Genomic DNA, 24,338 nt, shown 5'->3' with positions numbered 1-24,338 from the left:
CCCACCAGCAGCACCCCTTGGCTGCCAGCTCCTGGGTGCCTGGTGGCTGTGTGGGCAGAACCACCCCACGGCCCTGCTCAGGGCTTCTGGGGGAAAAGGCTCTCCTAAAAGAAAGAGAACAGCTTTGTGGGAGTGGGGGATAGTGGAGTGTCACCTCATTGGTGACTCTGGGGACACCCCGGGCGCAGCTGAGCTGTGTTTGCCCCAGGCTGCCCGCCCTGATAGTGTGGGAGACCAGCCCCACAGGACAGTAGTGATGCCCCTCTGTCACTTCCCCGGTATGGGAGGGGGATTTCAGCTCTCACACTGTAACAGTCCCCAGAACCCATCACCAGAGATTGGGAGACCCCCATCCCAGGGACCTGCTTTCAGCCTCTGGGGCTCCAAAACGGGAGGTTTTTTTGGTGGAAATCCTTCAGCTGCTTCCCTTAGCCCTTTGGCTCCCATGAAGGAAAGGTGGTCAGGTAGGCACAGTCATTGGGTCCCCAGGTGAGGAGTATGGCTCCAGGGCTGCACAGATGGAGCCAGCTCCCTCGGGTGCCCCATGTTCCATCAGTGCTTCAGCTCCCCTGGGTGCTGCAGCTGCAGAGCCAGTACAGGGCCCTGGAAGCCTGCAGAGGGCAACCGGCCCCTTCCCGGCAGGCACAGGCTGGACAAAGCCTCGCTGTGTGCCTCAATGCCCTGCTTTGTGCCAGGCAGCGAGGTAGCAGGGCCTGGCTGTCCCTGGGGCTAGGGAGGCTGGCAGGCTAGGGGGTTCCTGGGCTGTGGCAGACCAGGAGCAGGGTAGGTTACCTTGTGGGGACTCCTTCCCATTCCTCTCTCGCCCAAACAGCCACCCCTTGGCTTGCCTGCTGTTGTGTTAGGGGAAGCATCACTTGGGCAGCTGTGCAAACGCTTGCCAGGGCTTCATGGTGGCCAGCTGCACCCTACATCAGTGGGATCCAGCTGCTGCCCCCTTGGCACCTCTTCCTACCTTTGTTTCCTACTGTGAGGCAGGGTGGCAGAGGGCTGTCCAGTGCCCCCAGCCACCTGTGTGATGGGCTGGGAAGGGACAACAGAGCAGGAAGCCTCTGCCTCCACTGTGGACTGCATCCTTGGGCACCTTTCTTTCCCATCCAGGTGTCACCCATGTGGCCTGGCAGTGATGTCACCCAACCACAGTCACCTTGGGCCATGGGAGGGTGACAGCCTTGCAACGTCCTTTTGGAGGTAACCCATGACTCTTATGGCCACTGGAAATCAGCAGAGCCCAGCCTGCACCCCAGGGCAGTGAAGAGAGACCCCTGGACACCAGGAGGAAAAAAAAATGTGACATAAATAAACCCTGTAAATAGAGCATATAAAATATAAGAGAGAGAGATTGGTTGATATGATATTGGGGGGGAAATGTAAGTCCTTCTTTTTCTTTCCATAGAAATCCCAATATTGCCAACTCTGCAATTTCTGAACACCCTGAGGGGAAGCTTTACCTCATCAGGGAGAAGGAGGGCAACCAGGAGAGACTAATGTCTGCACAAAGTGGCTTGGTGATCAGGCAGTTTGTCAGTGAGGGTTCCTCTCCTGGGATGGCATCTCCTCATCACTGCAGCTAGCATCACCCTCTGGCAGTAGGGACCAGCCTGTCCCCCAGCAGTGAGATGAGAAAAAGGGGGAAATCCTCCCCCTGGATTTCTGAGGCTTGAGGGAGAAGAAAGCATGCAGGGAAGTGGTTGGAGATGCCTTTCCTTTGCCAGCCCAGCATGCAGCCTGCGCTGAACAGCTGGGTGGGCAGCCAACAGTGCACCCCAAACACTGCACCCTGTGCCTGCACTGAGGAGAGCAGAGCCCCAGGGGTATGTGTGGCCATGGAAATGCTTGCTGAGATCTTCTTGCATCCCTTTGTCTTTGCATTTTAGTTGGAGAGGTCCTGAGAGGATCTCCTGAAAATCCTCAGTGTGTAACCACACGCTTGGAGCAATCCTGCAGCTCAGCCTCTTCCTGGGTGAGGCCCCGAGGTCAGCCTTGTGGCTGCAGGGAGCCTGCCAGCCCACATAAAAGTTTCCTTGTCTGCTCATCCCTGCCAGAGAAAATGCTGCTAGCTCTCATGAGGGGAAGGGGAGATGCACTCCTGTTTGCCAGCCAGGAGAGGGCCGTGACAGGCTGGCAAAAATAAACATCTTTATAAATCAGCCTGGAGCACCTTGCAATTTGTTCTGACTCTTGGGACAGTTACACCCAAAGCCACCCCCCATGAGGACAGTTAAGGGTTTAGCTACTGGTGCTCATTAACAGAGCCTGGGAACTGCCATGCTGCCCCCTGCAAGGTACGCCAGGGCTGGGATCAGAGAAGGCCACCCACCTCTTCCTCAGCCACCCACCTCTTCCTCAGCCACCCACCTCTTCCATGGCCACCCACCTCTTCAATGGCCACCCACCTCTTCTTCAGCCACCCACCTCTTCAATGGCCACCCACCTCTTCCTCAGCCACCCACCTCTTCCTCAGCCACCCACCTCTTCAATGGCCACCCACCTCTTCAATGGTCACCCACCTCTTCAATGGTCACCCACCTCTTCCACGGCCACCCACCTCTTCCACGGCCACCCACCTCTTCAATGGCCACCCACCTCTTCCTCAGCCACCCACCTCTTCCACGGCCACCCACCTCTTCCATGGCCACCCACCTCTTCAATGGCCACCCACCTCTTCCTCAGCCACCCACCTCTTCCATGGCCACCCACCTCTTCAATAGCCACCCACCTCTTCCTCAGCCACCCACCTCTTCCTCAGCCACCCACCTCTTCCTCAGCCACCCACCTCTTCCATGGCCACCCACCTCTTCAATGGCCACCCACCTCTTCCTCAGCCACCCACCTCTTCCACGGCCACCCACCTCTTCCATGGCCACCCACCTCTTCAATGGCCACCCACCTCTTCCTCAGCCACCCACCTCTTCAATGGCCACCCACCTCTTCAATGGCCACCCACCTCTTCCTCAGCCACCCACCTCTTCCACGGCCACCCACCTCTTCCATGGCCACCCACCTCTTCAATGGCCACCCACCTCTTCCTCAGCCACCCACCTCTTCCATGGCCACCCACCTCTTCAATGGCCACCCACCTCTTCCTCAGCCACCCACCTCTTCCACGGCCACCCACCTCTTCCATGGCCACCCACCTCTTCAATGGCCACCCACCTCTTCCTCAGCCACCCACCTCTTCCATGGCCACCCACCTCTTCCTCAGCCACCCACCTCTTCAATGGCCACCCACCTCTTCCTCAGCCACCCACCTCTTCCTCGGCCACCCACCTCTTCCTCAGCCACCCACCTCTTCCTCAGCCACCCATTCTCTTCCTCAGCCACCCACCTCTTCCACGGCCACCCACCTCTTCCTCAGCCACCCACCTCTTCAATGGCCACCCACCTCTTCCTCAGCCACCCACCTCTTCCATGGCCACCCACCTCTTCCTCAGCCACCCACCTCTTCCTCAGCCACCCACCTCTTCCATGGCCACCCACCTCTTCCTCAGCCACCCACCTCTTCCATAGCCACCCACCTCTTCCATGGCCACCCACCTCTTCCTCAGCCACCCACCTCTTCCTCAGCCACCCACCTCTTCCTCAGCCACCCACCTCTTCAATGGCCACCCACCTCTTCCTCATCCACCCACCTCTTCCTCAGCCACCCACCTCTTCCTCAGCCACCCACCTCTTCCTCAGCCACCCACCTCTTCCATGGCCACCCACCTCTTCCATGGCCACCCACCTCTTCCTCAGCCAACCACCTGCATGAAGACACTAGAATGGGCTCCTCCAAAATGAAGTCTTTGGAGGAAAGCACACATGTACACCTCTGAACACAGCTGCATGGTAAGGCCTCTCTGGGGTGCTCATGGGGTCTTCAGTCCTTGGTGCTTTGCACCTGTGACTCAGACTCAGGCTTTCCCCAGGCCATGGGGAAGGCAAATCTGGGACTGAGGTGACAAGCAGGTGACAGCAAGGGTAGAGCCTCATGGGCACCACTGATCTCCACTGCTCCACCACATGCACAAAGAAAAGAGATGGGGAAGCAAGCAGGAGCATATGGGGCAGAGGACCAAAGCCTCCTCCCTGTGCCCATGCCCATATGCAGCCTCCTCATCCCTAATCCCTGCAGACAGCCTGTCACACTCGCTCCCATCATGCTGATGCCACAGGACAGCCTTCTGCTCACCCTGCTCCCCCTGGCACACATCAAGCACACTGGGCAGCCCTCCCCGGGGTGAGCTCAGGGGCAGCATGGAGGCCAGGCACAGTGGGGGCCACCTGGGAGGTTTTCTGGTCTCTAAGAGTAGCCACAACCCTGCAGTTTCAGGGAGGACTTTCTTTCCCCCTAATTGATCGTGTCCCCACAGGCTCATTTTCTGCAGTGCCCCGGGCACGGGGCTGGATTTTCAAAGCTGCATGGTGTCCAAAATCACACACTTTAGAGGCTGCCAACCCTGCAAAACACAGCAAGCCCCTCCACTGTGCACCCCCAAAATGCAGGCACAGCCCTGGCACACCCAAGAGGAGCCGGCACTGGCACAGGCAGTGCCCTTCTCCATTATACATGGGGCAGCAGCAGAAATCCCAGTGTATCTTGTCACAGCTGAGAACCCTGCTGCTATTTTTAGGCAGCCACTTCTCTGGCCAGGCTGAATTTCTCATTACCTGCTGCTGGTTTTAGCTGTCCTTGCTCACCAGCTCGCTGCCTCGGTTCAGCCATCAGCGAGGCAAAACCACCCCAGCCAGGGAGCTTGAGATGCGTCCTGCTGTGGAGTGCCCAAGGGCAGTTCCGTGGCCAGGGTAAGCCAGGCAGCTGCCTGTGGCACCCAGGGATGCCTAGGGATGCTCCTGCTCTGCGAGGCAGCCCCATCCAAGTGGATGGAAGACAGCAACTGTGGGAAGGTCGCAGTGGCACCGGCAGCATCTGTCCAGCTGCCTCTTCCTGCGGTGCCAAGGATGCCCGCGGAGCCATCCCAGCTCCCTGCTGCCCAGGCCTGGCTGCACTCTCTGTCCTATTTGTATTCCTGGGTTGCTGCAAGGCTGCAAAATGTGCTAATAAAAAATTGAATTAAAAATAAAAATAATTAAAAAAAAAAAAAAGAAGTTGGCAGAGGCTGTCAGAGGACGAATGGAGGCATGCTGAAGGACAGATGGACAGGCCAGTGCTGTGGGATGACAGAGGAAGGGCAGGGACTGTTCAGGAGAGGAGTGAGATGGAATCAGAGCCAGGCTCAGCCAAGGGCTGGGCAATAGGCACGAGCTTTGGGCATGGGAGTTGGTAGCAGCAAGACCCCACACCCTCAGCCCCCTCAGAAATGCTCCAAAGCTCTCCAGAGCTCCCCAGCATGCAGGGCTGCAGGCAGTGCCACAAAGCCCTGCAGGATAACCCTGGGCAGAGCCCTCCTCCCAGGTACCAGCACCCATTTCCTGCCTGCATCAGCTGCTGGACATATCTGAGACCACAGAGGCAGCCACAGAGGTACCAGGAAGCTGAGATTACACCCAAGGTGAGTTCACCTTCCCACCTAGCCACCTTCAGAGAAGATGAGCAGTTGCCCACACCTCTTTTTTGATGTGCCTGGCCGATGTTTCCCTCTGCAAGGGCCTGATATGCCTTTAAATATTAAGCTTTAAAATTGGGAAGGTCTTTTGTCCAGCCATGCACCATGCCTGGGCTGGCTGGTGTGGAAGGAGCCACTAGCCCAGGGGTCAGAGGAGGTCACTAGCCTGGGTGGCAGAGGAAGCCACTAGCATGGGTGGCAGAGGAGGGCACCAGCTATGCTCAGGGCAAGGTGTCTGGCATGCCAGAGGCAACGTGTGCACAAACCCTGCTGCCACCCTGCTGTCCCCACATCTGCCACGGGCTGTGAAGTCAAGGGTAGCAGGGTCACACAGTGCAGGGGAATCAAGGATGCTGGCAACTCAGTGCCCAGGTGATGTGAGAGGCAGCCCAGGCACCCTTTGCTGCTCCTTTTACCCACCCAACAGCCCTGTTCCTCACTGCACAAACTGGCCTGCTGAGCCAAACTGCTTCCTTAGTCTACTTTCTAATTTCATCCCCAAATTCTCACCGAGCTCCTCGTTCAGTGCAGCCAGTCCCCTGGGTTAATTACATGCTTGGGGAAAAGGTGATTCCTTTTTTTTTTTTTTCCCCATGTCTGATTTTCCAGCAGATTTGCCTTTCACATCCACTGTCTTTCTCCTTGATTTTTTTCTTCCTAAAGGAGCATAAACAAACGCCTCATGCTGATGTTCTCGGGGCTGTTCATTAGTCTCTTGCTCTGCTGTTCATGGGGTCACATTCTTGAACTGTTCTCATTTACCTTGCAGAAAATCCTGAAGGGGAAAGACAAATATTGTTCTGTCTTCTTGGATCTGAAGAGCAAATACAGCCCAGGATCATTGTTTCTCTCTGTGGCTTCAAAGCCAGAGCAGGCTCTGTAAAGGGAGAGTGCAGGTAGCACTGGGGACAGGCTCTGCTCCAGGGCAACCCCATTCTTGCTGCTCATTTTGAAATGCTCAGGTGGATTTGTGGGCCTCCAAAGAGGCAAGGAGCTGCTCACTTGTCTTACACCCTCCCTGAGCCCAGAGGAGGGAGAGTGATGTTGAGGAAGGTCCTGGGTTAGCCAGGATGGTCTTTGGGAAGCAGAGGTTGTGCCCACAAGGTTTTGCCTTGGATTTCTATTGAGAGAGGAAGGTTTCCCCCCGTATTGCCCTGAGGAGCCTGGGAAAGTCCTTCTCTTCCTGCATGCCTCCATGCTAGCCACAGCCCCAGCTCACCCATGTGTGCCAGGGGTGATGCCCCTCCCATGGATGAGGGGACATGGTCTGACCTGGGTGCTCCAAGCCCTGTCCCTGGGCTGGTAAAACCCTTCTCACAGCCAGTGGGTGCCAGCTGTGGCTGGCAAGTGAGATGAACAAGTGGGCATCAGGAAGGTGACAGCTGGGATGAGCAGCAAAAGGACAGCAGTGAGAGCCCCTGTGTGGCATTACTGTCACAGCACCTGTCACAGCACCTTGTGCCCAAAGCACAGAGAGCATGCTCTAGTGCTTCCTGGAGAGCAAACCCAATGGCAGGAACAAGAGGTGGGTGTGAGAGATGGAAATATTTCCAACCCAGCACCCACTGCCTCTTCCCAGAGCTGCAGACACAGGCAGCTCTCAGAGAGCTGGCTGGAGAGCAGCAGCCACACAACAACCCTCCTGCAACCCTCTGCAGCTGAGCTGAGCAAAACCAAGCCATGACCACCACGCAGGCTCCTTTCTCCAGGTGGCTCTGGGGACAGGGGACTCATTTGCTTCTCCAGTTGGCACATTCACATAGGTGATGCCACTGTGCAGCCCCTACGTGCCAGCAGCTCACAGGGAGAATCAGCCTCATCCCCTGGGGATGGCAAGGTGATGGCATGGGGACAGATGAGAAGCTTTTGCCAGGATTCCACTCGCAGCAGGGATCCCTGCACAGCCACCTCAGAGCCCATAACAGCTTATGAGGCAGCGAGTGGCATTGGGGAGTGAAACCAGGAGTCACCTAGGCTCCTTACAACACAATCCTCTGCAGCCACATCACCACCACCAGGTAGCATCTAGCACCCACCTTAGACACGGCTTTGTTGGCACAGTGGCACCCACCAGCTCCATGGCATCCAAGTGCCATCATGGCAGCCCCACAGCCAAGATTCCCGAAGGAAGCAGCTGCTGCCTGAGCTGCTGCTGGCATCTGTGCAGCAGCAGGAGGATTTGCTGCCTAATTACACAAATCCTTCCTCTCCACCACGGTGGCCATGCCAGGGGGAAAGCAGCCCAGGAAGGTTGCTTCCTTATTCCTTCTCCTCCCTGCATGCTGCTGGATTTTGCAGAGGGGTAATGCTCCATTTTCCAAACTTGTCCCTCTTGGTGGGGGTGGGGGTCTCTAGTGGGAGAAAAAAAAATAAAACCCAACAATTTGCCATCCAGTGAGGAGGAGGCAGGCAGCCTGCAGTCAGCGCCATGCAGCGCTGCCGCACATTCTGCTCCTGCTGATCTCCTCCTGCTTTCATGCCTGGAGTCCGCTGGGGCCCAGGGCAGGACAGCTGCAGAGGCAAGAACAGCAAACTGAGCTACCCAAACCAAGCAAGCCCTCCTGCTGCAGCCAGGGATAAGCATCACCATGGCAACCATGGCCAAGGATGCACAGTGCTGGGTACCCTGAGTGGAGAGGAGACTGAGGGACCACACTGACCCTGTCCCACGATCTGCCACCACCAACCCAGCACTGCCTGAGGCACCAGTTTTGTACAGCAGCTCCTCTCCTTCCCAGGCTCTGGCAGGGAGTAGAGCTGTGGTGGGGGGCTAGAGGAGGCAGAGGTTAGGAGCTGGGGGGTACCCCAGTGTCAAAAATAGAGTAGAATCTCCCCAGAGTAATTGGAAATGCCAAAGGCAACTGAAGCAGGCTTCAGGTCAGTGCTTCACCCCAGCACCACTCCCCACAGCTCCCCAGCAGTTCCCAATCCTATCCAACTGCTGTTCTCACCAAAGCAGTGCCCTTTCTGGGAGCATCTTCAGCCAAGAGACAGCTCTGTTCCATTCCAAGCTTCCTCCCTGGAACTCCCATCCTGCACCCCCGGCCTCAAGAGGAAACCAGCTTGTACTGCAGGGCAATGGGGGAACAAGGCAGGCAGCAAAGGGGTGACACATGGGAAAGCTGGGAAAGAGCCAGGTCACCCTGGGAGAGAGAGGTGCCCACTGAGGGTTTTGGAATCTGTGCCAGGCTTTGCTGCTGGCCCCAAGAGTCATGCTTGACACTTATCTAAATTAAATCTCCCCATTCATCGTGCCCAGCTTGCCAAGGTCACAGGATCAGCCTGTATTGTTGCTCCAGCCTTCCCTCTGTCTGCAGTTCCCTCTGCACTTCTTCTCTCTGCAAATATGATCCATGGAGCTTACCCAAAGCAGAGCACCACTGGTCCTGGGAGGCACAAGGTCTGCAGGAGGAGGGGAAAAGGTAAGTTAGGACCATCTAAGCCTTGTCTCCAGACTATGATGGGACTTCCCTGCTCAGACATGGTAAATGTACATGAAACATTTCCTTGAGAACCTGCCATGAAATATCAGAAACATGTCAGATGCATGAGGATATGTGCCTGTTAGATGAGGGTTGGTTTTGAAGGACAAGCACTGGACTCTCTTTTCTTTGAGAGCTTTCAGGAGAGCAGCATCCAAAACCTGCATAGAGGATGCCCAAGGGCAGTGACCAACACAACAGAGCACAGAAGAGCTGCAACATGCCCTGGCCCTCCCTCAGCTGCCCAGCTGGCTCCCATCCAGCACAGCATCCAGCCCCGATGACAGCTACACTCTGCCCATGTGGCCTCCATCACAGCTGCCCTCAGGGTAGCATGACATACTCCAAGGCTGCACAATGGCACAGGGGACTGAATCCCTGTGGATGACACTGAGAAGTCCCATCATGGAAGCAGACATGGGCCCAGGGCCAGATCCTGCATTTCTCATTGCCCAGCTCTAAGCAACCTGCTTGTGATAGTTGAGTGGTGCAAGGGCTGAGTTGCCCCACATGGCCAGGAGGGTGATGAAGGTGGATAAGGCTGGCCCAGACAGATCCTGGCATGCTGGGTCTGCCCTCCAATCCTGGGAGATTGCCCTCCAACCCTGTCTCTTCAGTCACCTCTTCATGTGTCTCAAACTCAGCTTCCCAGGAGGGACAGATGAGGTCCCTTGGCCCAGTGCCACCTGGGGCACATTTCTTTAGCACATGCAGCAGCCCCACAGCCACACTGACGGACTGAGCCCCTCAGGCTTCACTGCCCCTCACTGGGGAAATGAGCCCTGCTGCAGCATCCCTCTCCCAGGCTGGCTCATATGAGCCAGACACACCCTGAGGAGCACCCAGAGGAGTCAGTGTGTCCTAACCACAGCTCCCAAGGTGCACCCCAGATGAGCCAGTGTGACCACTCAAGATCAGCAAAGGACACAATGTTGGGCTGAAGCACAGCTCAGAGGTCACTGAGGACACTCTCTCCACACAGACTGCTTTTGGGGACTTCTGGCTGAGTGGTTCCATCTGGCACAGCCCTGCAGAGAGGTGTCAGGTCACCTCGGACCGGGAGAAGAGGTGACCTCTGTGCCTGGCTGCTCAGGGAGCACCAAGGGCCAGCCCCGTGGCCACTGCAGGGCAACCCAGCCCCAGCAGCCAGCTGCCCTCGGCAGCACAGAGCATGCCTCTGCAAGCTGCTGCATGCAGCACCCGCACCACACCACCAGCAGGGGTATTTTTAGCCTGGAAATGTGCCACAAAAATCATAGAGTGACATTCGCTGGAGTTGGGACCAATGTCTTTGTTCCCCTTGCAGTCTCCTCTGGGTCACCCTGCCTGGCTTGGCAAGGCACCACCGTATAAGCACCAAGCACCTGCTGGCCTCCCCAGCACCGCTGCCATCCTGTTCCCTCCTCCCAAGCCATGGTGATACATTGCCCTAGGAGCAGCCACAAACCCCCTGGCACCCCATGACCTCCCTGGGCCAGTGGCAGGGAAGTCCTGCCCTGTCCTGAACTGTTGGTAACTACATCCAAACCCAGAGCCCACTCGCCCTGCTAAGACATGGTGGAGATTGGGCTCTCAGCTCATGCTCTGGTGTCAGCAGGGCCCCAGTTTCCCCACCAAAGAACCATCATAGTTATTCATCTCTTAGCCATGCATTTATTGCCCTGAGATGATTTTTGCTCCTGCTGGGAAAGGAAAGCACTCTGGGGAAAGATGGAGACCAGCATGAGATTAAGGAAGCAGAGGAATGTGCCATTAAATGAGAAGGAAGTGCCCAAGCTGGGCACACACCAGACAGCCAGGGAGAGCTGCAGGCTAGCAGCAATGCACAGCCACCCTCGAGAGTGTGCTTTCTCCAGCATTCATTTTACACTCAATTAGACAGCTCAAAATGTTTGCTTCAGGGGAGTCTTCCACCACCCACCCTGGGGCAGAGGGGCTGTCCTGTCCCCAGATGCAGGCTCACAGGGGTTTCCTATTTGTTTTGCTGCTTTCCTTAGGAAACAGTGACAAGGCTGAGTCTGTGCTCCCTTGCTTTGGTTGGAGGATTAAAAAACAGACAGGGGAGCTGGCATAGCCCTAAGCTGAAGGCACAGAGGCCTTCGATCTTTCACAAGGAGCACTTTGGTCCCCAGTGCTCATCACACATTTAGGCAGTCAGTAAGGAGCAGAAGCACACATCAGCCCTTGCACACTGGCTGGCAGAGCCCTCTGCACTCAGTGTCTCTGTTTCATGCTTTGGCTTCTGAAAACAAAACAAAACAAAACAAACAAACAAACAAAAAAACCAACAAAAACAAACATCCTAGACCTGGGGCAAAAGCGAAGCTGAGCTGGTGGAGCCTTGGGAGGAGGGAAGGAAAGCAGGAGGAGATTAGGAAACACGGAATGAAGGTGCCTGCTGTGTGGCACTCTCTGATTAAAATAAGAATCTCCTGGAATGTTTCTCTCTGCTTAATCACAGAGTTCTTTAGTGGAAGGCTGGCCACCTGATGGTGCCTCACTGGGGGTGTGGGTATGAGATGCAGAGCAAGCAATGCTCTCCAGAAAGGGAGCTGCCTCTAAACTGCTACCAGTCCCCACCCCTGGAGACCTCTCCCTGCAAGCCTACTGGAGGGTAGCTGAAACAAGTTGCTTAAAGCCCACTGTAAACCTATGCGTACCTGAAGCTTCCACTCCTCCTGGTGCTGCAGGTTCTCCTGGCTCCAGAGCAAAGGCAAAGCTTGGTGGTGACTCCAAAAGACAGACCAAGGAGCAGCATGAGCTGCCACATCCCAGTCCCTCACACAGGGCTGCTAGCAGGGGAGCCCAGAGGGGTTTTGTGCCCCCCTAAGAAGAGCAAAGTGCACTCCTTCACCTGCTGCCCTATCCCAACACAGATAGCATAAAACTGATCTTACAACTCTTCATCTTGAGATTGATCTTAAGCACCTCCCAGCCTTCCTCTGGAAAAAAAAAACCAAAAAGAACCAAGCCTGTTTTCAAACCCTTCAGAATTATGTTGTCTGCAAACGTGCTAGAGGGTTTATCAAGGGGGATTAAATACGTCATGAGGCAATGAGGGGTCTGAGCAGCAGAGAGAGGTCAGGACCTAGATACTGTGGACTGGCACAGCCCTCCTCCAGGTTCTAAACCCAGGCAGATTTGTGGTGCTTAAGTCTCCGGCTCCAGGAGAGCAGTCTGATATGGGTTCAGAGATAGTGGAGGAAAGAGAATAAAAGATAGTGCACTTTCCTTCTCATCTTAGTAACCCCAGCTTCTGCTGCCTGCATCTCTCCTATTAGCAGAGCCTGGCACCATGATGGGGATGGCTTTGGGGCAGGGATAGAGGGATCCCCAGAAAGGGCCATGCCAGTGTCATCCCTGGGGACTTTTCTGCCCACAAACCAGGTCAGAGTGTGGTCCTTGCCCCCTCTGGGCCTCCTGCCCCCGGGGAGAGCAGCTGCAGGGCAGCCTGGCAGCAGATGCCTGTCTCCATGAGCTCTTCACTAGCAGCTGCCTGCTGGCTGGCATCTTTGCTCCTTACAGAAAAACACCTCATGCTCTGATCTGAGGAACGTGGGGGAGAAATCTGTTCTTGTCACTCCCAAAAATCCCCTGGCCAGGATGCAGAGCAGTGCCTGGGGTCCCCCAGGGAACGGCTGGGCTCTGCTTTTGCAGCTCCTCCTCCACCCCCTTGACCCAGCTGGCAACAAATCAGTGCTGCCTTCGCCTTCCCAATGGGATGCTCACTGCCTTCATTTTCTCCGTTTATTTTCAGCACTGCTTTGCTCCTCATTGTGCTGGCTGCCTGCAGAGCTTCAAGGCAGGCAGGGGGGCTATGGCTGCACAGATCCCTACAGCTCTGCCTGTCAGGTATCTGTGTGGCCACATTGGCTTCACTGGCCTCTCCAAGGGCCTTGATAGCTTGGCCCCAGTGCCCTGCTGACCACAGCATGTGCAGCCATTGAGAGCTCATGCTCATGGCCACCTGCAGAAACAGAGAACCAGCTCCACAGTTGCCCCAACCATTCCCAGACCCTTTTTTAGAGGCAGGCACGGATACAGGTGAGGACACAGGCATGGATGCAGGCACAGTGTGAGAGTGCCTCAGTTTCCCTGGAGTGCCGAGAGGATGTGGCTGGCTCCTCTCCTCCCGACAGTGTCAGATCCACTTAGGTCGGACAATCTCTGGAAGAGAAGCTGTCACACAGCGTGCGTTTGCTGTGTGCCCCGGGGCTGCAGATCCTGCCTTGTGCCTCCCAGCACGGCGGCACCGTAAACATTAATGGCAACGGTAATCGGAGGAGACTTCTCCCAGCTCCTGGTCCTGGGAGAGATGATGAATGACGGCGAGGACTTCTGCACACTGCCTTGCAGCTAAGCGCCCACTGCCTACAGTCCCCTGTCCTCTCCCCTGCATTGGATAAGGCTCCCCGGGCTCGGCTCCACACAGCCTGCCCTCACTCACGTTGCCTCCCTACAGCAAACTCAATGGGGAACTCTCAAAATCCTGCTCTGGCTTTCTGCCGAGGAGAAGCCGCTGCAGAAGCCTCGATATGGCCTGGGGAGAGCAGGGGCAGGGGGTCTCTTCCTCTTCCGCTGAGATCCTGCTCTACGAACCCCTGCAGCAGTGGCTTTGTGGCTCCTAGCCACTTCCAAACTGCAAATAAACGACATGAGCTGGCCACAGTAGGATGCATGATAACCTGAATAACATATCCGCCGGGAATCATTTATTCTGCGCTTTTCTCTCTTTTTAATACTATTCACTTCCTTGAAAATTAATCACAGATTGTCTAGGACCAGATGTGACTGCGGCTTGGCAGTGTGGTCTCAAGGGACTGAGCAGAGGCAGCCGAGCAACCCGAGCCTCAGCTCTGCCTATGGCACCCCGGCTAATAAGCAGCTCCCCTCGCTCTGCCTCGGTTTCCCTCTGCCTGGCAGGCACTGCAGCTCTCCACATAGCGCAGCCATGCCTGGCCATCCTGCCTTCTCCGAGTTTACTTGCTGCTGAGGACAGGGAGATCCTGAGGGACAAGATCACCCACCCCTCCCCTGAGCCTCTGGCAAAGACGAGTACAGGGGTCCCAACAGCAGGGCTGAGCCCACCTGGATCTATGCCCCTGCTTGCCAGCGGGATGGCCATGAGCTGCGGCCCAGGGCAGGCGGCCCCGGGCCAGGCAGAGGGAGGAAGGACACCTTCTGTGCCCAGCCGCCCCCTCCCACTCAGACGGGCAGTATCACCAGGGCACCCCCCAGCCCCTGTACAGCCCTCCATCCCAGCACGTCTCGTCCCCGGAGCACCCCTCAGCTCTGCTCATCCTCTAATCTCAGCACAGCCGTCAGACCCGCACACTCCAGACCCCCACACATCTCTCGGTCCCAGGGCTACATCGCTTCCGTCAGCCCCGGCGCCCACGGACCCTCGCACACTCCGCAGGGAGCAGCCTCCCTCCCCAGCACCGGGGCAAGGCCCTGACGCCCCTTGCCGAGGAGCCCGCACGGCGATCGTGGGCTCCGGGACAGCCCCGACGGGGCAGCAGAGGTCCCCGAGGCGGCGGGGAGGAGGCGGGGAGCTCCCCGCCGCCGTGCCCGCCTCCTCCCCACCGCGACAGGCGAGGCTCCGCCCGGCTCCCGGGGCCCGCAGCCGGCCGGCGCCCACCCCGCGGCGGGCTCCCGCTCGCCCGGACTATGAGGAGCAGGACCCGGCGGGGGGCGGCGGCAGCGGCCCCGGTGAGGCGGGAGTGGGAGCGGGGGCGCCGCCGCCGCCGGCCGGGTCATGCCCGTGCGCCCGGGGCGGCGGGGCTGCGGGCTGCGGCGGAATGGGCGAGCTCCGGGCCGGCGCCCTCGCCTTCCTCCTCCTCCTCCTCCTCGGCTGCCTCCTGCCCCGGCGCGGCCCGCTCAGGTGAGCGCACGGTGCGGGTCTACTCGCGGGACAGGGGCTGCGGGGGCCGCCGCTCTCCGCACCGTTCCCCCGGACCCTCTTCTTCCTGTACCCGGACCCCCCTTCCTCCGGTACCCGGCCCCCAGTCCTCCGGGAGCCACATTTCCCCTTCTGGACTCCTGGCATCACCCTCTCTCGGAGACAAATCTCTCCTTCGAGACCAATGCATCCCCCTTCCAGACCCGGCGGGACCCGTACCCTCAGCCCCTATCCGGACCTCTCCAGGGATTGCTTTACCCGTCCAGAACCCCGATCCGGAGCTTCTCCAAACCTGGCCTCACCCTTCTTACCCCAGGACCCTGACCGAGCACCCCAGAGACCCACCCGAGCTTCCCCCTCCAGCCCCAGCCATGCAGAGACGGTGTCTGCCCGCTGGGGATCCTTGCCTCGGTTGGAGTAAGGGTGATCTGAGGCAGATGATGGCCCAGGTAGCTCCTTCTCCAGGGCTGCAAAGACCTTCTCCTGGCTTAGGGTGTTTGGGGGGGACTCAGGACAGACCCTGACCCCGGGTCCCATCCGTGCAGGAACAATTCTTGACCCACTTGGGTGGAAAATCCAAAGCCCCCAGGTGCCCCTTTGCCTCTGGCCACTTTGGGTGCAATCAGGACAAAATGGGATGCAGGTGAGTGGACCAGGCAGAGATCGGCTGAGGGGCTGTAGTGCCCCTGGACTGAGCTTGCTCCCTGCCCCTCCTCCCCCCACTCGACCAGTAGGGCTGGAGCAGCTCGGGTGGGAACCGCAGGGTTTGTGGCAGGGAGGGGGGAAACTGTATCAAAATGTCATCGCTTTACATGCCGGAACTGCTTGTCTCGGGGTGGTGTTTTCAGAGGGACGTGACCCTTTTCCAGCCCCACCACTCAATTGCTCCATGGAGGTGCTGAGCTCCAGGGCCCCGCAGTGCCTGGGCCAGGTTAGTGGAATATTCCCCCAGGGCAGGCAGTGCCTGGACTGGGGAGCTGCAGCCAAACCTTGAGAAGAGCCAGGTCCCAGGGGCTGTGCCCAGGGGCTGTGTGCCAGCATGGCCCTGTCAGCGATGCTGCTGGAGGTGGCTGCACCTGGGGCGTTTCCACACCTCCCGCAGTCCCCAAGGTCCAAGAATCTCTGGGGCTGCAGATCCACCGCTGCTCAGCCAGTTAGCTGAGCCTCCCTCTTCAAGGAGCTAGCTGCTGAGCACCAAGGGAGCCTTCCTCCCACACACTCCAAGGGAGAAAACCCTCAACCTCCTCTCCAAAGGAGGAGGATGTGGCTAATACCTATGTGGCAGGAAGAGACCTGATTTAACTCTTTGTTACCCTGGCCTTTTGCAGCCCTCCTCTCAAAGACACACCTTTCTAATGCAGCTCCTGGAGGGAGTTTTTTGCTCTTGACCAGGGTACTGAGTATTTTCTGCTGCTCATCTCCAATTAAGGAAAAATCTGCCAGGCTGGATCATTTTGGGATGGCTGTAGTGGCTATCCTAGCTGGCAAAGATGCACATAGGCTACTCCAGGACGGATCTCACTTCTCTGAGAGGAGATAGGAACAAGGACCCCAGAAGGTCCCAGCTCCCACCATCATCCTCTGTTTTTGATAATAGGGTTGTAGCTCCAAGCAGGGATCTACCTGGGCATGGCCCTTGCAGAGTTAGAAGGCAGCATGCAGCAAGACCGGCTGTGTGCTCAAAGCTCCCTTTGTGTCCAGAGGTCTCCAGCTAATTCCTCTCCATCACAGCCACATGCCTGGCAGTCTGGTGAGCAAACGTCTCACATTGTTCCTTGAAGTGATCATTATAGACTGATGGGGAGAGAGAAACTCATGGGCTAGGATGCATTCACAGAAATACCCCCTCCAAGGTCACTTTAAATAAGTCTCCATCACGGTTGGGAGCGCTGCGTGGGAGAGCTCCTGTCATCTCCATACCACAGCCACTACCGAGGTGGGCTTTGCTGCTTCTCTCCTGCCATGTGGTCTTGACCTCTGGCAAAGCGTCACAGCCCCAGCTGTGCTCCTCAGCACCTCCTCACTCACCCCAGGCCAGCCCATGGCTCAGGATAGGGTGTTGTGTCTCCCAGTTCCACCCCAAGCCATGAGTCTGTGCCAGGTATGGATAACTGCTGAGCAACTCAAGTTGGGGATGGTGATTGGACCCAGGAGGGACCCTCTTCATTTTCCTCCTCCAGCACTGGCACAAAGCCTGGTTGCTGTGCACAGGGCCATCATCTGCTGTGTCCCATGCCCACTACAGCCCTGGAGCCAGGAGGCATGTGGCTCTGAATGCCATGACAGGGGACAAGGCACGCAGGGGCTTTGCTGGCAGAAGACATGCAGAACACAGGCACTCAGGCTGAGGCAGGAAAGGGGACAAACTGCTGGGATCACAGCAGGAGAAAGATGTATTGGGGTCAGTGCATTAACTTGAAGCTGGAATCAATGCAGAGTGGGCACAGCCCCCTGCCCTGGCAGCTGGCAGTACCTGTGGGATGCCAACACGGGGATGCCTACAGACCCCTGGTACCAGCAGACAGTTAACTTGCCTCTCTGCCCAACAGGCTGGTCTCAGGGCGGGAGGAGATTAAAGCTGCTTCCAGGAGCTTGCCGCAGCCCATGTCACCCTCTGATTTCCTGGATAAGCTTATGGGAAGAACATCAGGCTATGATGCCCGGATTCGACCCAACTTTAAAGGTAAGGGGCGGATGTGAGGCTCCCAAAACCTGACAGCAACCCATGCCTAGGGTTGCTCAAAGCCGGGGAACAGGCGGGTGTGGGCTTGAGGGCAGGACCCTGATCCAAGCCCCTCCCTCCCTACACCTTCCCCAGAGTCCCGACTGCTCCTGCAGTCCCAGCTGCGCTGCCTGTGCCTGCTTTACCTGACAGTGCGGGCAGCTGCCGTGCTTGCAGGCTGTGCTGGGGTTCACCCCGACACACTATGGGGGTGACCTCAGCGGGAAGAGGGTGCCTGTGCAGTGCCTGTGTCTCCCCAGCCGGCAGTGAGGGGAGACTTCATGCTGTTTTCCAGGTCCTCCTGTCAACGTGACCTGCAACATCTTCATCAACAGCTTTGGCTCCGTCACTGAGACCACCATGGTGAGGGTTTTGCCAGCAAGACAGGCTCCTCTCCCCCTGCCTCAGGGCTGGTAGTCACTCTGCTGGAGAGCACACAGGTTCCATTGCCTGAGCCCACAGTCCTGTGGGCCTTTATTCCAGAGCTGAAGCTGGCACCATGCTGGGATCATGCCAAGCCATAGCAAATGGCTGTGGAATTTCTGGGGTTGAGCTTGGCTGTGTGGGCCACATTCCCTGTGCCTGAGCTAGAAAGAACACCTTGAAGGGTTGGAGCAAGGCAGCTGGCAGTAGCCCTCTGCTGTTTGCAGGTTCAGCAGATGCCTCACAATGCAAGCAAGCTCTGTGTACCTGCCATCCCCAGCCTCCTCAGGTGCATGAGGAATTCCTCTGAGGAAACCCCAGAGATAAAAATTCCCAATTTGTGCTGCTCCAAAGCTTTAATATCATCAACCATCACATCAACCCCCTACAGGGCCACATAGCCCTGCAAGAAACATTATAGGCAGCAGTTACTAGTCCTCCTCCTCCTCTTGGCTGCTGTCGCTTTGGCTTTTTAATTTCCCTTGGCTGCTGAAAGCGTGGGAAGGCTCCTCAGCTGTCCCTGCCCCAAGTGAGGTTACTGGCAGGGCTGAGTCTCGACCAAGAGACCCCCTTCCACTTTCTCCTCCATCTCTTCCCTTTCCTTGAGCACCGTGGGTTGCTCCCAGCTGACACGGTGCCCCCTGCCCCAGGACTACCGGGTGAACGTCTTCCTACGGCAGCAGTGGAATGACCCCCGTCTGGCTTACCATGAGTACCCTGATGACTCCCTCGACCTTGACCCCTCCATGCTTGACTCCATCTGGAAGCCAGACTTGTTCTTTGCCAATGAGAAAGGGGCCAATTTCCACGAGGTCACCACTGACAACAAGCTGCTGCGCATCTTCAAGAACGGCAATGTGCTCTACAGCATTAGGTAGAAGCCTTCTCCTCTGGTGCAGTGCCCAAGTGAGGAGGCAAAGATTTCCTCTTGCCTCACATGGGGCAGCTTTCCCCCACTGACTGCTCCAGCCCTCAGCATCTCCAACCTTTTCTCTGCCTCCTTCAGGCTGACATTGATCCTGTCCTGCCCTATGGACCTCAAGAACTTCCCCATGGACATCCAGACATGCACCATGCAGCTGGAGAGCTGTGAGTACCTAGGAGGGGTTCAAGCTGTGCTTTGTCCTCCCCCATCCTATCCCAAAGGCTGGCATCTCCCTGCTTCTGAGAGGGGTGAACAGGAAGGATCAATCTTTCAGAGTGGGGATGAATGAGCTGCATGCCCCCCAGTCCCATGACTTCCTCTGTCCTCTGCAGTTGGCTACACCATGAATGACCTCATCTTCGAGTGGCTAGAGGAGCAAGAAGCTGTGCAGGTGGCAGAGGGCTTGACACTCCCACAATTCATCCTCAGAGATGAGAAGGACCTGGGCTATTGCACCAAGTACTACAACACAGGTGAGCAACCCAGGGACATGCTGCCAACCCCTCCCACTGTGGCCTGGGGGTCCCTCTTGCCCATTGGGGCTCTTTTTCCCCACAGGCAAGTTCACCTGCATCGAGGTGAAGTTCCATCTGGAGAGGCAGATGGGTTATTACCTGATCCAGATGTACATACCCAGCCTGTTGATCGTCATCCTCTCCTGGGTCTCCTTCTGGATCAACATGGATGCAGCACCAGCCCGAGTGGGCTTGGGCATCACCACCGTGCTCACCATGACCACACAGAGTGCTGGCTCCCGTGCCTCCCTGCCCAAGGTCAGTGCTGGCTCCATCTCAGGCTTCCACACTTCAGCCTACCTGGGGCACTTAGGGTGCCCACTGCTGCCCCTAGTGCCCCAGGGGCAGGAGCAGCCTTGCCATGGGATTGGTTGGGTCCATAGCCTTGCTCTCCAGAGCACCATGTGTGCTGAGGGGGCACATGGCACTGCTTGGCTGGGCAAGCTCTGGCCCACGTGTCCCAGCCCAGAGGGCAAAGTTGGCAGTGAGGAGGATGAGCGAGGTAGGGGGCAGCAGGTCTCTGAGCTCCCTCTCCTCCTCACAGGTCTCCTACGTGAAGGCCATCGACATCTGGATGGCCGTGTGCCTGCTGTTCGTCTTCGCCGCCTTGCTGGAGTACGCAGCGGTTAACTTTGTCTCGCGCCAGCACAAGGAGTTCATGCGCCTGCGCCGGCGCCAGCGGCGCCAGAGGATGGTGAGTCCCTCCTGCCACTGCTCTGACAACATCTGCCCGTCCTCAGCCACAAAGGAGAACCTTTGGTGCTGCAGGGCCAGCTTCTCAGGGCTCAGCGCTGGGTTGTGTCCCACAGCCTGGCCCCTCGAGCACACCAGGGATAGCCTAACCCTGCCTGAGCAGCACAGTGCACGGCACTTATGGGTGCCCCAGGTCCTGCTGGCACAAACATGCCCAGCATGCCATTCTCGGGCTCTCCCTCCTCTAGAATAGCAGAAAAACAAACAAGAAGCCCAGGGGAAGCAGCCTTTCCCCTTACCTGCAGCCCCAAACTCAGGCTCCTCACTGTGCCAATGGATTGGGGCCCACTGCTGCATCAGGGTGGTGAAGCACCAAGGGGACTTGGTGGCACCAATGGACAGAGTCTGGGCTGCAGATGGGAGTGCAGCAGAGCCTGGAGAGGAAGGGTCCCTTGCTGGTGGGACAGCTCTCCCCTCTGTCAGCTCAGCAGCACCAGGCCTGCGAGATGCTCAGGGAAGGCACATAGCTGCCCCACTCTCATGATCTTGCCACAAGCACACCACAGGGCACCAGACCACCATGGAAAACACAAACACACACCCCCACACACAGCCGACAGGGACCTGTGCTTGAGCCAAATCCCTTTGGCACATGCTGAAGACAGATCCTGGCACCTGGGCATTACTGGGGGAGGTTTCCCCCAATGCAGAGCCCGTGCCCCTCCACTGTCCCCATCCTGGCCCCCAGAGCCGCCGTCCCCAGGGCCAGGGCAGAGCCGTGGGTCACCCGCTGTCCTATTTCTGTTTGGTGCGTGCTGTCAAAGGGCCTGAGCAGCGGGACGGCCAGCCTGGAGTCCCTGCGGCAGCCGAGCGGCCGGCACGGCGGCGAGCACACCTACGCGACGCTCTGCAGCTCCCGGGTAACGCACGGCCCCCGGCGGCCCCCGCGCCCTGCGGCGCAGCGCACCCCCAGCCGGCCGCACGCTCCCCGCTCCCCGAACGAGCCCCGCAGGGAGCCGGCCCCACCGGCCAGCACGGGCACAGACTTTGTGCCCGTGAGGATGGAGCTGCTGCTGCTCCCTGGGCTGAAAACGGATATGAGAGAGGGATGGGAATGGAGCAGATTTCCCTAGAGATACCCTTGCTCCGTGCCTCAGTTTCCCTTTCTGTAAAGCAGGATACCAGTGCAGCCCCCTTTGCAGAGGGGTGAATGATGCAGGGGCAGACCAGTGTGTGCTCCTGGGCTGCTGCCCAGCTCCCCAGGCTGTGCCCACACCTCTGGCAGGGTGAGGGCTCTGCCTGCCCAGCTTTCCTGATGCAAGCAGGTTTTGAGGCACTTGAGGCTGTCTTCAGGGGCAGTTGCTCAGGGTACTCAGGCACTGTGCAGCTCGAGGTGTAGGGAGGAGTGGTGGGACTGGGCAGGCTCCCAGGCTGTGCTGGGAAATGACCACAGCTCCAGGGAGGTGATGAGGTCTGGTACATACTTGCCTCCCAGCCCAGGCAGCCTTGAACCTCCCTTGTGCTAATATCAGCCCTTGGGTGCTGGGAGAAGCTTCCTTGCTCCCTGCCCTTCACAACCCCTGAGCTCCAACTCCTGGAGATGAACACCCACCCAGCTGGGGCACAGAAGGCAGGATACTGCTGAACCTAGGAACCATCTGCCAGCTTAAAACAGACCAAAGTGCAGCTGCACAGAGGTGGAGGTTGTAGAGCCACCCAAGGGTGCTGCTGACAAGGCACTGGCTGCAGGCAGAAGCAGCCCTTGCTGTTGCTGGGTCAGAGAGGGACCGGAACTCTGCTGCCCACAGCTCCTGTGCCAGCAGTGCCTGACACAGCATTGCCCAGATGCTGCAGCCCGACAGTAAATCCCTCCAACAGACCCTGCACAGCCATGCCCAGGGAGCTCTCTGAACCCAGCCTCAGGTCCCAATAAGTGCCCTGGGGCTGCTCCAGCCCAGAGGGAGCCAGCTGGGATGACCACACTCCCACTCTGCCATGTCCCCCAAACACCCTGGCTGTGGACCTGCTGGAGATGGATGGAGAAGGGCTGCTGACCCCCAGGGCACTCCAGCATTCCACCGCATCCCCCGGGCCAGCGGCGAGCGCTCGGCCTGGGCCAGGGCAATAAAGCTGCTGCAAATGAGAGCTCAGCAATCTGAGCCGCGGCTGCTCCTCCCGCTGAGGGATCTCGCTTAGCCGGCGGATTGCTGAGTTAAATCAAGATGCTAGAACAAACGCGCTCCGCATGAGAGCCCCCTGCCCGCTCAGCGCTGACCTCAGCGGGCAGGCTGCTCTCTGCAGTCTGGAGGGCAGTGCCGGTCACAGCTGGCGTTTGGGATCCGGTATCCAGGCTTCACGTGGGCACGGGGCGAGCCTGCAGCACGCCCTAGCAGAAGAGACCCACTACAGACAGAGGTGGCACTGCAAAGGGCAAAGGTGGGATGAGCCACAGAGATGAAGTGGCCCAGGGGCTCAAAGAGAAGCCAGATGTGCAGCCCGGGCTTGCATGTGCTGCTCCTTTGACAAATCTTTGCACACACAACCCTCCCCAAGAATAAAAGAACAGGAGGAGGCAAGTTGCAGTGGTGTGCTGATTGGGAGGAGCACGGGCACCAGAGCTGGCACCCAAAGGGCTGCAAGGCGAGCAAGGCTGTGCCATGAACAACAGCAGCTGGCTGCTACCTGGGGGTGAGGTCAGAGAACTCACTCTCATGGCACTCTTGCAGGCTTGGTCATGGGCATCTGGCCCCATGGGCACACTGCCCTCCCTGCAGCCCCCACCAGCATGGAGGGAGATGTGATAAGCAAGGGCAGAGAGACCCGCAAGGAGTCCAACTCTCTCAGACTCCCTTCTCTGCTGCACTGAGCAACCCCTGCCAAGAAGCCATAGGGAGAAATGGAGGTCTGGGCCCTAGGAAGGACTGGAAGGTCCTGCAAGCCCTGGTGGTAGCCAGGCTCCTGCATCCCTGCCCCAGACTGCCCCAGCAAGCTGCCTGCCCCCTCCTGTTCACTGGCACTGGCACATTTCCACCATCCAGCAAACGTGGTTGCCACAACAGTGCCTGTACCCCTAAACTCCCTGCACCCCAATGCAACCTGCAACCCCCAGTGCACCTACACCCCTATGCAACCCACATCCCCTGCATCCTCATGTGTCCATTTCTCCCCCCCCACATCCAGGTCAGCTGTTGTCCTCCCAGCTGCTGGAGAGCTGGGCTTCCCGAGCCCTAGAGCTGGAGCTGGGAGGAGGCCAGGGGTGGATTAGTGTCAGGCTTCAAAGCTTGGGGTTGCCCCTGGATGCACCCTTAAAACACAGGCAAGGCAGTTGGTCAGGGCTCTCCCACACACACCACACACAAGCACTCTGCCACCTGCCCCTGCCCGCAGCCCGCCGGGCACCACGCTTTTGCCTGCATGCTTTGGGCTCTGTGGAAGGGCAGCCAGCCTTGCAGTGGGCACTCACACAGCCACATTGCCCAGCAGGAGGGTTTGTGCAGCCCTGCAGTACTGGTGCCCACCAGCTGCCCTGGCTGACAGCCTTTGCTTTCTCCAGGAGGAAGAGCTTGTCCGCGAGAGCCGCTTCTACTTGCGAGGCTATGGGCTGGGCCACTGCCTGCAGCCCAAGGATGGGGCTGGAGAAGGCCCTGGCATCAACAGCCCCATGCCAGCCAGCACGCTGCTGCGGGAAGGGGAGAGCCTCCACAGGCGCTACATCAACCGGGCCAAGCGCATCGACACCATCTCCAGAGCCATCTTCCCCTTCACCTTCCTGGTCTTCAATATCTTCTACTGGGTCGTCTACAAAGTGCTGCGCTCAGAGGACATCCACTCGATGCCCTGAGGACAGGACAAGCATGACTGCCTCCCAGTCTGACCCCTCAGAGTGCACCCTGGCACCACGAGCTCAGCCAGAACCATGTTTTCCTCTGGCCTGGAGCAGTGGCGCAGCTTGGGGGGAAACTTTGGAACCTGGACGTGTGGCAGCCCCCACATCCCTTTGGATGCTGGAGCACCGAGGGAGGTGGGGATTAGCAACCCCAGGTCCCCATGGTCAGCTGGAGAGAGACCCTTCCTTCCTCCTGCATGGTGTCACCCCCAATTACCCAGGG

At 58.1% G+C, this 24,338-nt stretch overlaps 1 protein-coding gene across 1 annotated transcript; it reads left to right on the top strand.

Moving 5' to 3' along the window:
* The first annotated feature begins 17,519 nt into the window (after positions 1 to 17,519).
* On the top strand, positions 17,520 to 24,070 carry LOC128972684 (glycine receptor subunit alpha-4). The gene is made up of 8 exons (XM_054388780.1): positions 17,520 to 17,634; positions 17,969 to 18,036; positions 18,747 to 18,970; positions 19,103 to 19,185; positions 19,354 to 19,494; positions 19,580 to 19,794; positions 20,081 to 20,230; positions 23,783 to 24,070. The coding sequence occupies exons 1-8, from the start codon at positions 17,556 to 17,558 to the stop codon at positions 24,068 to 24,070; spliced, it is 1,248 nt and encodes a 415-aa protein (XP_054244755.1). The 5' UTR covers positions 17,520 to 17,555.
* The last annotated feature ends 268 nt before the right edge of the window (positions 24,071 to 24,338 follow it).

This window comes from Indicator indicator, chromosome 17, assembly GCF_027791375.1.
Source record: "Indicator indicator isolate 239-I01 chromosome 17, UM_Iind_1.1, whole genome shotgun sequence".
NCBI classification, from domain to species: domain Eukaryota; kingdom Metazoa; phylum Chordata; class Aves; order Piciformes; family Indicatoridae; genus Indicator; species Indicator indicator.
The sequence above is the reverse complement of the archived record's forward strand: the minus strand, read 5'-3'. Positions and strand labels throughout refer to the sequence as shown.

What these genes read in the sequence shown, in the direction of transcription:
- LOC128972684 (XM_054388780.1), top strand. Translation starts at nt 17,556, where the DNA reads ATGTCACCCTCTGATTTCCTGGATAAGCTTATGGGAAGAACATCAGGC. An exon ending in GATTCGACCCAACTTTAAAG is followed by an intron (nt 17,635 to 17,968) that starts GTAAGGGGCGGA and finishes GCTGTTTTCCAG; the next exon opens with GTCCTCCTGTCAACGTGACC. An exon ending in GCCAGCGGCGCCAGAGGATG is followed by an intron (nt 20,231 to 23,782) that starts GTGAGTCCCTCC and finishes TGCTTTCTCCAG; the next exon opens with GAGGAAGAGCTTGTCCGCGA.